General features: G+C 51.9%; 1 protein-coding gene across 2 annotated transcripts in view; it reads right to left on the bottom strand.

Moving 5' to 3' along the window:
* Positions 1-11,815, bottom strand: part of ANKS1A (ankyrin repeat and sterile alpha motif domain containing 1A) — a 37,818-nt gene extending 26,003 nt beyond the window's left edge. The window contains exons 1-2 of one of the 2 annotated variants that reach the window (XM_026053113.1): positions 11,712-11,815; positions 5,902-6,455 (exon numbers count right to left, since the gene is read on the bottom strand). In XM_026053113.1, the coding sequence (XP_025908898.1) occupies positions 5,902-6,270 (369 nt within the window). In that variant the 5' untranslated portion in view covers positions 6,271-6,455; positions 11,712-11,815. Of the gene's footprint in view, positions 1-5,901; positions 6,456-11,711 lie in introns of those variants that run through there. The other variant, XM_026053112.1, reaches the window with a different exon arrangement.
* Positions 11,816-14,481: the final 2,666 nt, after the last annotated feature.

Raw genomic sequence — 14,481 nt, 5'->3', positions numbered from 1 at the left:
TATTGTACAAACCAGCCTAGGGCTAAAACGCGTCAGACGAGAGCAACCCCAGCAGCACATTTTCTTCTCAAAAGCTACTTRCAAAGTTGGGTTTAAAAGGTTATCGGTGTTTTCTGTTTCTGCAATTCCACGCAAGTGACAGGAGTTCAGACTTGGTTATTTCTCAGCTTCTGCAGCTGAGTGATGGGGCAGATTTCACTTAAATTAAAAAGCCGCTTTTGTGGTTTAAAAACCCATTTAAACACAAAGCCCTCCCCACCAATTACAGAATGATCAGTCTCATTAGCCTAATGGGCTAACTGTAAAGAGCAAGGAGGAAAATAAGAGTGCATTAAGCCAATGGATAAATAACAGCAGGGCAGTGCAGAAGCCCTCGGATGCCTCCCCGATGTCAGAGCATCAAATCCCAAATCCAAGGAAATTAAGCTCAAAGAGGAGCCCCCTGCTTCCCTAAGAACGGTGATTCCTCCACCTGCCGGCTTCACAACCCAGCTGGAGCTTGCTCCAGACTTTGAGGAGGGTACTGCAGCTGGACAGGACACTGTGCCAAGGCATTTCCAGGTGTTTTATGGATTTTCCAGGAAAGGGGACAATTTGGGTGCTGCTGGGAGGAAGAGAAAGCAGAGCTGTTTAATCAAGACTTAGGATTTTCCCTTTTAATTGCTGGGAAATTGGGGTCTGGCCTATGACTCTCACTTCTAGAGCAGCAGCAGAAAATATAAACCGCTCTTCTGACTGAGTCTATGGTGCTTTGGCTTATGCAGGGCTGCAGACACCAAAATGGCTGGATCCTGCTTATTTTGAACTCATAATAAAAGCTCAGCTTATTTTGGACTCATAATAAATGAAGGAAAAAAAAAAAAACAGTGTTAAATCTTAAGAGCACCAAAGCAACTTGTGGTTTCCACCTGGATCTTGATACTCGTCGCATCTAGACACATTTAAAGCCAAGAATGATTTATGAGGTTCTCACAGCAAAGGCTGCCTCCAGCCTGCAACACGACTGCAGCTTTGGAGCCTTTGGATACAGCTGAAGAAACACTATTTATCTAATAAATATATTAACTTCTGAAGTGTTCAAAGATGCCAAGAAGGGAGCATAATGAAAGACCATTAAAGACATTGAAGCCAGACATTTCTCTTCTTGAAATGAGAGTCCTTCCAACACTAATGGTCATGGGGTGGTTACATAACTAAAGTGACTGTCAGAGCCAAATTAATTAACAATTTGGTGAACTGAGAGCAATACTGCAGTAATACAGCATTAACACATGGCTAAATTCGAAGAAATGCACAGCAAGAGCGGATCAAAATTGTTACCTTACTAATTTAGAGGCACATTCAGCCTGTAATTGGTGACCTATAAATAAGAGGAGAAAAGTTAATTTAGAAAAGTGCATTTAGATCTGTATTGAGGGCAGGATGGCAAATCCTTCTGTATCACGGACAGAGGAGTCCCTCCATGCAGAGGGTAGCCCATCAGCTGCAATGCCTTGCTATATTTTTTAAAATCTGCTCTAGGGAAGTATCCCAGATCCTGATCTGGCTCCTGAAGAGTTGATACAACCCAAAGAACTGGCAAACAGAGCTCCCCTTATACCTATTCCCGTAGTTAGCAGCGAGGTTTAAGGTATATTTATTTGTCTTTCAGACCAGAACACCAATTGTTTTTACCAACGGACAAGTCATCTTCGCTTGGCTTGGATGGCTGGCTTCATTATCGCTGTGCAATTAATAGAGAGGCCGTTTGCCCTAGATATTTAGCAAACCTGTTTTGTGGAAATGAAACACAGGAAAACCTCCATGCCAAAAGAAATGTTAATCAGGCCGGAGGAAATCTTGCTGTTGGAGGCAAAGGGAAAAGAGAAAGATTTGACATTGAGAACGCTGCAAGAATTCCTGACCCTAGTRCAGAAAAACAGGAGGAAATCTTGTGATCTGGAGATAATGGAGCAATCAGCGCTATAATGAAGCAGATTAAGATGCTGCAGGACACACTTGTTTAGAATAACGGAAACTGGAAAAAAGACGCTGACCACGCTCGCTTTCTTTCTCCTCCCTAAAAAAAAAAAGCGGAAGAAATTCCAGGTTTTAGGTGGCTTGGGCTGCAGGCAGAGTCCTGCGACCTGCAAGAGAAGGAGGTTTATGGACACGGTGGCAGCAGAGAAGGTGAGACACGACAGTGACAGCACACAGGACAAGGGTCTCGTGCTCGGTGGGGTATCGATATGGAGAGGCTCCACACATCGCCCCGGGGACAATTTTTGCCCTTGCAACACGAGGATTTTAATCTCGGGTCGGGACCCGCGGAGCAGCTGCCTGGCAGCTGAGCTGTGCGAGCTGGTCAGGACAAACCTGCCTGAGCTTCACGCGGGGCGCTTCCCGGGCACAAAAACAGCAGCTCTTCCCCCAAATAGCAAGGGAAATATTTGCATTTTTTTCAGCGTTGGCTTGCAGCTCAGAATTGAACTTCTGGGTGTCTCTTCATGCAAGCGGCAGCCTGCGCAGGACGAGCTTTCACGGACGCTTCACGTTTGGATGCAAATGTTCTTAATCCTCAGCTCTGTGAGTGTAATTAAAGCAGTAATTCCACAAGGTGGTTAAGCACCCGAGCAGTCCTGACAAGGTTAATGGAGCTCAAGTATTAAAGCTACCTCACTAGACGTGACAACCTCTAAGAACCCGGTGCCCGGTTCCTCAAAGTCGGTGCTGGTGGCCCCAAGATGGATCAACAGCCCGTGCAATAACACACCACAGATGCTGCAAATGGGAACCAGCTCCTCCTGAGGCAGGAGTGAAAGGCAGAGCTGTCTTAGGACTTTTTATTAATAAAAGAGGCRAAATGATGGTTGTCCAGTGCCATAATTAGATACAAAAATATTCATTAATTCATCAGCTAACTAATTCACTCAGGGGAAAAAAGAAATGCATCAAAGTGATAGCTTGTGCCTTTCCTTTTTCTAAGGAAACCTAAAATAACGTGCATGTTTTATTCAGTTTGCAAAGTTTCTTTTGAAGGGGGTTTAATCTCTTCCTAAAAGAGCCGTAGACAGAGCACAAAGCAGCCACCTCATTTTGCGATCTGGATGCAGGAACCGCTCAGCACCGAATTCATTACAAATTCAGCATTGGAGCCGCTTATTGGAGAGCAGACAGCTGGAAGAGGAGGATTACGCTGGCTCCGAGGCTAATTCTCAGCAGCATGGTGCTTTTTGGGCCCCCACACTTAGCAGATCATTTTTCTCACCGCCGCCTACAACCCAGAGGAGCGGCCAACTCCAACGCGGCCACGCTGGAGACAAAGTTACAGCTGCACCCCCAGGATTCCATGGACATTGAGGACCTAATGGCACAGGGACCCTCCAAACCCCACAGGCCATTTAAGCCTGGCATGGGATAACTAGGTACCCCCAAACAGCCAAGCCTGCGATTCACGAAGGGTTGGATTTCCTTGGATTCCCTCCCAGCAAGGGCTCCATAAGACACCCAACCTCCCCACTAAAAACAGGTTTCCACTAAAAAGGAAAGTCGAAAACATATATTTGTAAGCAGGCATAAAGGAACTTGGCTCGCAGCAGTCCAGATGTTAAGTGACGTTGACCTCAGAACCCTTTGGGACAAGCTTGACGCAAACCTGTAAAATTTCCACGAATTTGGCTATTTTCTGCTGTCCAGACAGGCCGTCATGGGCTCTGCATCAAACCGGGAGCTGCTGGAGGGGCTCAGGGCTTTACGAGGGGCTGCGAGCACACGCGGGCTCCGGGTCCTGGCACAGGGAATGCTGCCCGTGCCATCCTGGAAGCGCCACCGCCTTCGCGCAGCACCTCGGGTGCAGACCCACCGCACAAGCCGGCTGCAGGAGGGCAGAGCCAGCGTCTCCGTGTCGTGCCGCAGCAAAACATCCCTGCTTTTTCCACCAAGAAACTCTGCAAACGAGCAGATCCSCTTTTATCTGGCGCTTGCGCTCAGCAGCTTTCACATCACCCGCTCTCTCCTCGCCGGGGAGGGAATGGGTGCACCAAATACAGCTTTCAAAGAGGCGTATTTTTAGTTTACAAACCCGACAGCACCTCTGAGCTGTAGAGTGTTTGCAACGGCCTATTTTTCCCCTCTCGCCCCTGGAGTTTCTAGAGGAATATTTAACAGCATCCACTCAAGGCCAGCTTCCCCTCAATTGCTGCACGTTTCAGGAACATCTCTGCCCTGCTTGCAGCAGGTTTAAATCCGAGGGGGATGCAGGAGCTCCCASGAACAAGCCCCGGCGCCAGCAGCTTGAACAGAGCAGCCCTTGGAGCTGGGAAGCGAGACCAGCTTCGCCAAGTGAATCATCATTCCCCATCCCAGCGATAAACTCGGAGACTGCTCGTTGCATTTAATCCAGAGCAGCTGCATTAGCCCATTCAAGGAACTAATTAAAGCCCCAAGAACAGCACTGTGTTTCTGTCTAAATCCCATCGTTGCTATTCTGGCCAAGCAGAGGAGCCCCGTCCTGCACATACAAATCACAGAGAAAAATTAAAAAACGCCCCTGCAGACACATTTTTACCATTGCTTACCAGCCATCACAGTAGTCTGCTGTAGGATATTTTATCACACCAACTGGCTTGGCCACATAACTTGTAGCAACTCCCTTTTAYCCGGCTGCATATGCTCCAGAGGCAGAATGAGACCTCAAATACTTCCATACAAAGGCTTTGGAAATTAAAAGGCAAATCAAGCTCCAGCCAGGAGGCAGCAGCTGGCAGCGTGCTCCCTTTATGTCTAACTTTGTACCGTGCTTTTCCACAGCGAGATAAAATGTGCAGTGAAAAAAAGAGGTCGTCACCACCTTGCAGCTGGGGACACAGAGGCAGAAGGGAGTYTCACTCGTCCCAAGTCTCCGGAGCTGCCAGGGGCAGCCAGGACAAGCAGGAGAGGCCAGGCCAAGTCACACCCCAGCCACAGGATGCTAGCACCGCGTTAAACACACCTCCACCACGAGGGGTTCAAATCACACCCGCAGCCGAGCAGCCCAAACCACCMGGTTTCGACAGCTCCGTCTCGTACGTGGACCTGCTCAAGGGTGGACAGATGTGAATATTCCACATTCTTACTCCAATTTCCTCGCTCTACCCTGGCGTGCAGGAAAAGCTGCTTTTCCTCTTGCRGTGTGCTAGCCTGACACGGGGGAAATGATGCTCGCTGTTTACAAGGGGGAAGCGGATCCACRGGGTCGTTCCTGCGCGCGGAGGAAGCCCGGACGTGCCGAGGCTTGACCTCTGCTACTAGTAAAATCACTGTGAAGCCAAAGGCTCCTTCCTTTTCCACGTTTGCTGTAAACACTTTGCTATGGAAAAGCACAGCAAAACCCAGCGGAGTTTCGGAGCGACGCTTCATCCCGCCCGAGCACTGCACTAGGGCCAACTTTGAGCAGGAAATATTTAACTATCCGYGAGCCTTCCCGTATGGCAACGAGCTGACTTCTAGCAAGTCTCAGGTACAAATACGCGAAGAGAAACTTGGGGAGCTATTAAATACAGTAAGTAAAGCTCAGCTGCTCTGCTCCCGCCATCCCCACAGGCCAGGACACTGCTCCTGCCCCAAGCGGCAGGGACCAGAAGCAGAAACTTCATTTTGCCATGTGTGTGGATTATAAAAATAAACTGAAAAAACAAAACAAAACAAAACAAACAAAAAAAAACCACCCTTGGAAAAGTCCCTCATTCCTTCAGTTCTGCCTCTCCCCCTCTCTAAGTCAGCCTCACTGAACACCTTAAACACCCGGCACTTGCCTGCGTGTGAGATGCGCGTTAATGAGAGTAACAATGACCACCTAGGAGACCCCCCGAAGGCCRACTCGCTACAGGGAAGCTCCTGCTGCTCCGATTCCTGCCGGCATTACAGTTCCTAGGGCAGCCTTACCTCATCCCACTCGGAAGCAAAGGACGGYGACTTCTCCAGCCTCTTCTTTCCGGCGCTGCAGTTGGAGAGCGATTCGCTCCGGCTGCCCATGGCATCGTCCTCCGTGGGAGAGCAGGTCAGAAGATCGGAGTCCGACTTGGACAAGCTGCGGCTGAGTTTGAGCTCGGCTTTGGGCTTGCTCGCCGCGTGGGCTCGGCCCACAGCGCCGCCTCTGTCCCCCTCGTCCTCGGGATGCGGCGGCACGTGGGCCGTGCCCGGAGCCGCGGGATCCGCCCGGCTGACGTGCTGCACGGTTGCGTAGAGCGCCTGGGGGTTCGGGTCGGGAGAGCCGCTCCGCAGCGGCGCAGGGGCCACGTCCTCGAGCGGCATCGCGGGCGGGCGGCTCGGCCCCTCGGCACCTCCTTTCTCCGCCGGAGGGACGAGCCGGAAAGGGTCCTCGCTGACCTCGCAGATGGGGGAAGAGCCGTGGAGCAAGCCGGAGAACTGCTCGGGAACCGCGACGTCCTGCCCGTCGGCGGAGTCCTGGCTGCGGCCGCCGCTGCTCCGCCTGCGGTCTTGGAGGGGAGGAAAACAGGAAAAAAACATTCAAAGCAGGGAAGAAGCAGCAAAATCCCGGCTCTCCCCCTGCCCCCCCCCAGCGAGGGAGGGAGAGATAAAGCGAGAACAGTTCAGTATTGTTCCTAGTGCTCAACTTGTACCCAAAGTCGTGGCATTTATGAAATTCCAAACACTGGCCTGATTTATGCAATCTGGCAGCTCTCCTTGTTGTTTTATTCCTGTTAACACTAACTATCAGGCCTTGCTATATAAGGCTAAGAGAAGTGCTAACTATATCCTGCCGAGAGAGCAAGCGAGGTAGGAGCCGCGCGGCCGGAGGCTCCTGGAACATTTGATACTTTTCCATGAAGGCCAGAGTGTTATTTAGAGCTCCCTCCTTTTGGCACCGGCTGCGGGCTGGTGGAAGAAAACTTCTGGCCTGCAATCAACCTGCAAGCTCCAAAACCCTCTCCCTCCCCCCCAAAAAACACAGCTTTCCTCCCTCACCCTTTTAAACCTCTCCTCCTTCCTCAGGGGAGAGGAATAAACAGTTTATGCAATAAAAGYCTCGATTGAAAAGCTTTTCTCGATTGAAAAGCTCAGCACCAAGCGCAGCACGGCCGGTGCTGTGAGCGGAGCCGACTGTCCCAGAAACACGATGCTGCTTCGCCCCTACCACACTAGTGCCTTCAATATCAGGTACCTGATAAATAATTCCCTGGATAAATCATGGTAATTGCCTGATCCCAGGTGCCAAGCATGTGCACGGATAGCTGTACCTCACCCTGGGCGCACATCGTGCATGCCTTCTAATTGCAAAAGATTCGGGGCAGCTCAGAAACAAGACTGCTGTTTATCAAGGCTTCCTAAGCCTCACTGTAACTGCTTGCAAGCTTTAATGCACATGCTGCAAAGGAGCAATAAAGCAAAGCCCCCAACAACAGGGGCATTATCCAGAAATGCAAGGGGAGGTTCAGCTGCAAAGAGGCATTCGGTGGGTTTCTGAGGCAGCAGGAGCTCCAAGGAGGCATCTTCGCTTCGGCGGGGCAGAGCACACTAGTGAATTTTAGCCCTCTCTAACTGAAAGCAGCTTAYTGGCAGGAGAAGCGCGATGAACTCATCCGTCCCAGGCCTCCTCAGGTCAAACCCCGGCACGCACGTGTGTTTGCAGCGTGTCCTCACGCCAGGCCTCCAAATTAGTCATGTGCCTTGGGGAGGCAGCTCAGCCCGGCGCGTCGGCGCGAGCTGCGCCCGGCGTCTCTCCGCGACTGAGGCTGAGAGAGGGCAGCGCATCGAGGGTATCGAGTGATCCCGTCYCCTGCTGCGTTCCGGAGCCCACGGCTTGAGGGATTCCAGGACAGTGAGATAGCTGGGCTGTTTATGCGCCTTGTTGGAGCACCCGCTCTGCGGCCACAGCCTCCGTGGAGGCGCAGCCTCTGCGGCAGGAGGTGCCGCTTGCACCCGTCTCGGTTCCATCAGGTCTTGGGGAGCAGCGTCTTCTTGTGAGAYCCCAGGATGGGCCTCCGTTTAGCTCCCTTGCTCCTGGCATAAGACCAGGAGGGGACCCTAGAGCTGCTCAGCCCTCCTGCAGTTGTAGGACACACCAGCACGAAGGAGAGATGTGACGGGGACGGGGCGAGGGACATTGCCTGCATTGACTGGGCAGTCACRCTGAACTCAAGGCTTTGGCAGCTTCAACAGCCTTTCTCCTCAACCCCCTTCTTTCTTTAAAGAGCATTTCTTCCATGCCCCAGATTAACATCCCCTGACATTTCTGCTGGAGGCGGAAGGGCGGCTGGAAGGAGCTCGCGCCGCGTGCTGGAACGCCTGGGCCCAGCCAGCACAAAGTGCTCGGAGCACTCACAAAAGGGCTCCTGTTGTGCACAAGTTTCCGATTCATCCTCTGGAGCCAATGGAGACACACTGGGAAGCACAAGGCAGGAGGAACGGCTGAAGCAAGGGCGACAACACTCGCATGGAAGATGTGCGCATGGCATGCAGGGACCATCCCAATGGAGATGGCCGTCCTACAAACTGCAGGCAGGGGGATGTGCGTAGGAGGCTAAGAGCAATCTCGTTCCTTTAGCAGCAGGGCAGGAATGCAGCGGGTTTGGTGCTCACCATCCCACCACCCGGGAAGGTGTCCTCACATTACCCCTCTCCTCCAGAAGAAGAGCAGCCTCAGCACACGTTCCTGTGCAGGGACTCAACGAGCAGCTCCTGCTACACCCAAGCACAGGTACCACCCGACTGTGCTTAACGTTAAACCCAACTCCTGCTGCAGCTCTGGTCTACAGGAGGGGGTGCGTTCTGCATTTGCTGGGATGAGGAGCACATTTCCAGGCACAGACCATCCGGCTTGCTGGGGTGGATTTGGAGCTCCCCAGGCAGCAGTTCGATGATTCAGATACAAAACACCTCCCCAAACGGTAACACTAAGCTCAGGGCTGCTGCCTCGGGCAGTTTTGTATCCCTGTGTAGCACCAGGATTTAGTTTCATGCCCCTGGATTATGAGAATCAAGCTGTTATTGTAGCTGCTTTCTGCTGAACTTCCCCAACCAGTGAGGACATGTGTTGGCCTCAGTTTCTGCCTACAAAAGGTTTCCCATGCTGCACGATGCCAAAATTTGTGAAAATAGGAGCATGCAAATCTACGTCCGGTGGCATAAAAGGCCAGGAGAGGGATGCTAGCCTGCAGAGCGTTAACTTGGAAGCGCAAAAATAACCTTCAACTGCAGTAAACCAGAAGCACAAAGGCTCATTTAGAGCGAGGTACTGTGTGCCAAATCCAGAAAATTGCAGCGTGCACATCTTCTAGTCTCATCATTGTTTTGGACAGAGTTTATCCCTCAAAAGCTACCTGACCTTGTCATCGTTTGTTCCCCCCACTCTTTTCCCCCCTTTAGGAAAGATACAGGGACATCACCACTGAAGCTTGGACTAAATGGGCCTGGTCGCAACTGTGGTGCAGCCTAAGAGAAGGGATGTAGGCTGCGGTTCTACATTATTATTTGATGGCAAATCAAGAGGTTTCTAAACACCGTCCTCTTCRGTTGCACCCACGTGCATCTAGTGATATCTACTGATAAGCATTCTGTGTTTTCACGATCAGACTCTGGCTCCATAAAAACATCTATTTTCCTAATCTCCCCACAGCCCATGTTTGTTTTATTATTGGATCCTTTCAGAGATCTGGTTTAGAGCACAGTCATAGGGCTGGTTGAATCAGGACAACCACAGAAAAAAACTAGCAGGAGGAAGGGCAAGGTCGGAAATTCAAATTGGACTCGGTATCAAAGCAGCATGACAGCACCACGACAAGTGTTAGTTTTTAATATGCATCACAAGGAACCAAGTCGATCCTACCTGAGGCTGGCTACTGCTCACAGCACTTGTGGATGACTCTCCTGAGGAGCAAGACAGACAGCAGGACAGCTCAGAAGTATTTTCCCCACTCACCCTCCCTGGTTTTCCCCTCAACGCAGYGGGAGTCGCGCTCTCCTCCCAGCCAGCGCACACTTTGCCGCTCTCGGCCTGGMTACAAGTCGCCTTCCAAGGGCTGAGAGCCCCGAGCTCACGCTCGAGGTTGCACACCGTTTCCTTCACCAAAGGAGATGGAAAAGAATTTGGCTCCAACCACAYGTGATGCTCTGCCCAAAGCGTGAGGCCGAGCGTCCCCGGCGCCGCAGCACGTGACAGCGACGCGCACAAAAGGCGAGCGAAGCCGCGCGGATAATACCACATTCATCCACCCGCTGGACACCAGACARCTTGGAGCAGGAGGCACAAAGGCGCCTGTCACACGGGAAGGGCACCATCGAAACCAGCGGGCCCGAAGCTCTGCCTTGGGGCTGGCCCGTCCAGCCCTGCTCAGGAGCCCGCAGGAATCGCAGTCCGTCCCTTCCCACCAAAGGCTCCTCTAGGCCTCAAACAACCTCTCTGATCCAAGCCCCTGCTGTTGCTCTTTCTTGCTGGAGATTAGACAAGATGAATCTCTGGCTCCTTATGTRGCCAAAGACGCTTCCTTCAACTTCTCCATGAGACAGGGCTTACGGTGCCTGCAGCACTTGGGTCTTCTGGAGCTTGGCAATGTGCACCAAGAACAAGCAGATCCAACACTTTGCTATTACATTTTAGGGCAACTGTAGCTAGACCTTCACTCACACTAAACAAGCCTGGGCCCCACAGCAAGACAAAGGAGCGCAGTGAGGAATGGCACTGGATAACTGGCAATAACTGCAGCAGGGTTTAGCCTGAAAGCTGTTGAGTGCGCGGCTCGAGGACGGCTCCTGGTTGGGACCGCAAAGCGCCAACCCGGCGCCCTCCTGCGCCCTCCACGCTGGCGGGGAGAGCGGGACTCGTGGAATGAAGGCGGACACGCTGAAAAGAGGAGAAAAGAGAAAAAGAGAGGAAATCTGCAGGTCTTCAGCGAGTCAATGAGGCATCACACCGAGTCCTCCTTATGCTCTGCTCATCCTCGAGATGAAACGGTTTCCAGGTTTGGCATCCTAACCAAATCCTTCCAAATCCCTGCTCAGCACATTTGAATAAAGCAAACGCCGTTTTTTCCTCTAAACAAACCTTTTGCTGCAGGTTGAGGGAAAGCCAGAAAACCCAGCGACAGCCAGACATGAGACACAAGGTGTTCCCAGACCCTCCGTAAAGCACAGAGGTCCCTCTGGAAGAAGTGGGCTGACGACAYGAGCTGACCTGGCCACGCAGCGCATTTTCCGGCAGCTGCAGGAAGCGGCCGGCTCCGTGCACGCTTATTTTCCTCTTTTGTTCCTTTACATCTGCGATGAGCTTCGCCAGGCAGCATGTGCTGATGTGGAGATTGCAAGAGAAGCGCCAGTGGCGGGCGGATCCCGACGTGCAGGGCCAGCAGGTCTGGGATGGGGCGGCTCCAGGCACAGCTCAGCGCTCGCGCTGGCCCCGCCGCCTGTTGCGGCAACAGCCGCAGCCTCCCGTCACTCACTCCGCTTGTTTGGTTGTGCACGAGACCTGTTGCTTTTCTAAATTAACATACTGGGGCTCTGCGATCTCAGCTGTGAGGAGGGCAGTTTCTCTTCCTCTGTGTACACTTTGTGCAGGCACATTTAGTCCTCCCCCTTTTTTTTTTTTTAATATGAAGGGAAGATAACCAGGAAACAAAACAATCGCAGCACAAGTCCAGCTGTCCCACCCAACACAGAGCTCCAGCTCCTCTTTGCCCTCTGTATTTTCACTAAAACACACCTAAGCAACCCACTCTACGTTYTGGATGGTCACTTACCTTTAGTTTTTCTGTCCAACGCAACTGGCTTCTTAGTTTCTGCCGTAAGCAGCAGTTCATAYGGATGCTCCTCTTCCTCGGCTCCGCTTCCCCTGCTCTTCCTTTGTGGAACAGAGGCCTAAAGAAATACAGCATAATGTAGTGCCCCACAGAGAGATGCTATTTATCCCTGCTATAAAGCACAAGGCCTCTTTATGCCATGGTTTAGACATGGAATTGGCAGAGGTAGCACCTTCACTGCGATCCAAAATGTAACACTGCTTTTTTCAAAGCAAATAAACAGAAAAAAAGCTCTCGGTATTCTAGTATTTAGGGCTCCCTACAGCTTTCTAGCAGCAACCAGCTGATTAACTGTGCAAGGTCTGCAGACAGCCTGGGGGGAAAGAGCTGGGAGTGTTATTCCTGTTCATCCCAGCTCAGACTTACTGTTGCTATTGGAATTTGCTTTGTCATTCATTATTTAGTTGCTGGACCTATTAGGACACGGCTGCAAAAACCCCCTCAGAATCCCTCCCACCTCCCCATGTCAGCTGCAGCTCAGGATGCACGGAGTGTTTAGAACCAAGGAGATCTCAGGCAAAGCTCGGGAAAACCCCGGTCCCCACGCAGCTCCATGGGGCTCTGGATGCAGCCCCGGGGCTGCGCTGGGCTCGCTGCCTTCCAGCACCATCTCCTGGCGGAGCTGGGCAGGAGAAGGGCCCCATGGGCCCAACCACAACCCAAGTCAGACCCAGGCTGGGGATGGGGAAGGATCCTGCCTCTATAAAGCCAGGGAAGGACAGGTCCGAAGGCCACGGGCAGCGCCGCCTTCCTGCACGCGCTCCTGGGGCCGCTGCTTCTGGACACTGCACTGGGCACCACCAGCTTCTCCCCAGAGCAGAAACATCAGGGCTGCCTCCAGGATAGAGCCGATCCTGCCCAGCCAGGACCCCGGGAAGCTGCTCAAACCGCTTGGAAGGACACAGAGGAGCCGGCAGCACGAACGTCCTACAGCCCCATGCCRCTTGGGCGCAAGACCAGCTGGCTTTTAAATCAGCTTTGCGACGACAGGAAATGGGCCGTGCTCAGCAAGGACGGTGTTTATCCTGCCTGCTCCAAGCCGGAGCTGCCAGGCAGCYTGGCTCCTTCGCAGGTGCCGGTGATCATAATGAGCAAATTAAGGAAAAGCTCCTGAGCAGATGGTGGCACAAAAGCAAAGACGGCAGCAGCGGGTAACAGGCTCTTGCCAGACTGCTTGGAAAAATACTGCACCACAGCAGCCCGTCCTAACAGTTGGACCTCAGGCAGGCATCAGTGCACCCCAAGATTGCTGCAGACGAGGATTAGCACGCTGCCCTCATGCAGATGCACTGGCCACATTCGCAGACCGCAGCTCCCCGTGCGCGTGCACACCTCAGCTTTCACTCAGCAAACCTTTGAGCACCTATTCAGAGGCCTCATTACACCTTCTTTTCCCCATCTCTCATCCTTCCAAAGCTTCATTAGGTTCAGGTTTGAATTCACTCAAAACATCAAAATTAAGCCTGCTGTTTGCTGAAGAGCTGCATTTGCTTTGCAAGTTCTGCAATCAGGTGTAGCAAGATCATGTAAAACGCCTGATTTATCTTCTAATCATTTATACCACCTGGTTTGCACCACCCTTCACTATGTCCAAAGCCTAAAGAGACTTCCTAATGAGTGTGCTCTATAAAGTGGCCTTAATCCCCAAACACTGGACACTGCTTTGAAATAAGCTATTTTAAAAGGTAACGCACAGGGTTCCTCCCCACTCCCGCTGCCAGAGCTGCAGACAAATCTGCTAGAATAATCACGGTGCCTTCCTTTTGTCTGCACTTCCCTTTTGCACACRAGCAGTAAACAAATGAAATTGAAGTTCACTTTGACGACGCAGACTCTTAGTCAAACCCAGAAGGTTTCTGCTGATAGGGGAAGGAGGCACTCATGGACCCCGCAGACAATCGRCTCTTTTGCATTTTTCGTGCTAACRTTTTTCCACAATGAAAGTTAAAAGTCTGTTTATGCACATCTGCTTAGACTGATAGCTCCATCTTGGCAAGAGAATAAAAAGATTACTTTTATAATTAGTTTGGCCCAACCCAGAACATTCAATGACTAAGTGTCCTGGCCCTAACGTGAGCAGGAGGATCGGGATGCTGCTCCGGGATATCTGCAGTGCTCCCCAAGCAGAATCCTGCCTCTTCGTGCCCAACCCAGCAGCAACATGTACCCCAGTGATGCATAAGTTCATCAGCTTCGTAAGTTAATACCTAAGGTGATACAAGCTTCAGCGCTACAAAAAGGAAAAAAAAATCCTTAGGGCTATCCAATAAAAAGCTCAATGCCTTCTCCCCTCCCGCGTYTTCTTCACATTTTGTCCCAAGTTTCTTACCAGCAACGAGAGCCGATAAAGAAGCAAGATTCAAAGCTCATACGGGAAAGAAAATAATGCAATTCAAGCCAGAATGAGGATGCTGCTTCCCACRTTTTTCCAGCCTTCCTCCCGCTCCCGGCCAGCACCAACTGAAGCCGATGAGCCCTGGCACAGTGAGAGCAGCCGAGCACCACGAGGCCACACGCAGCGAAAACCCACGGGTCAGCCCCAACCCGCCGCACGGGCAGGGCCAGGAGGCCAGTTCCAGACAGCAACGCACCCAGAGAGTTCATGTCCATGAAGCCGGTTGCAAATCAGGGTGTCTCCAACCACTCAGTGCATAAGGCTCTTTGCCAGCAAGATTTCCTTTAACGGATCATGTTTCCAAAGCCTCTAATG

The sequence above is a fragment of the Nothoprocta perdicaria genome, unplaced genomic scaffold, assembly GCF_003342845.1.
Source record: "Nothoprocta perdicaria isolate Ctin4 unplaced genomic scaffold, notPer1 scaffold_97, whole genome shotgun sequence".
NCBI classification, from domain to species: Eukaryota; Metazoa; Chordata; class Aves; order Tinamiformes; family Tinamidae; genus Nothoprocta; species Nothoprocta perdicaria.
This window is presented reverse-complemented; position numbering and strand designations above follow the sequence as displayed.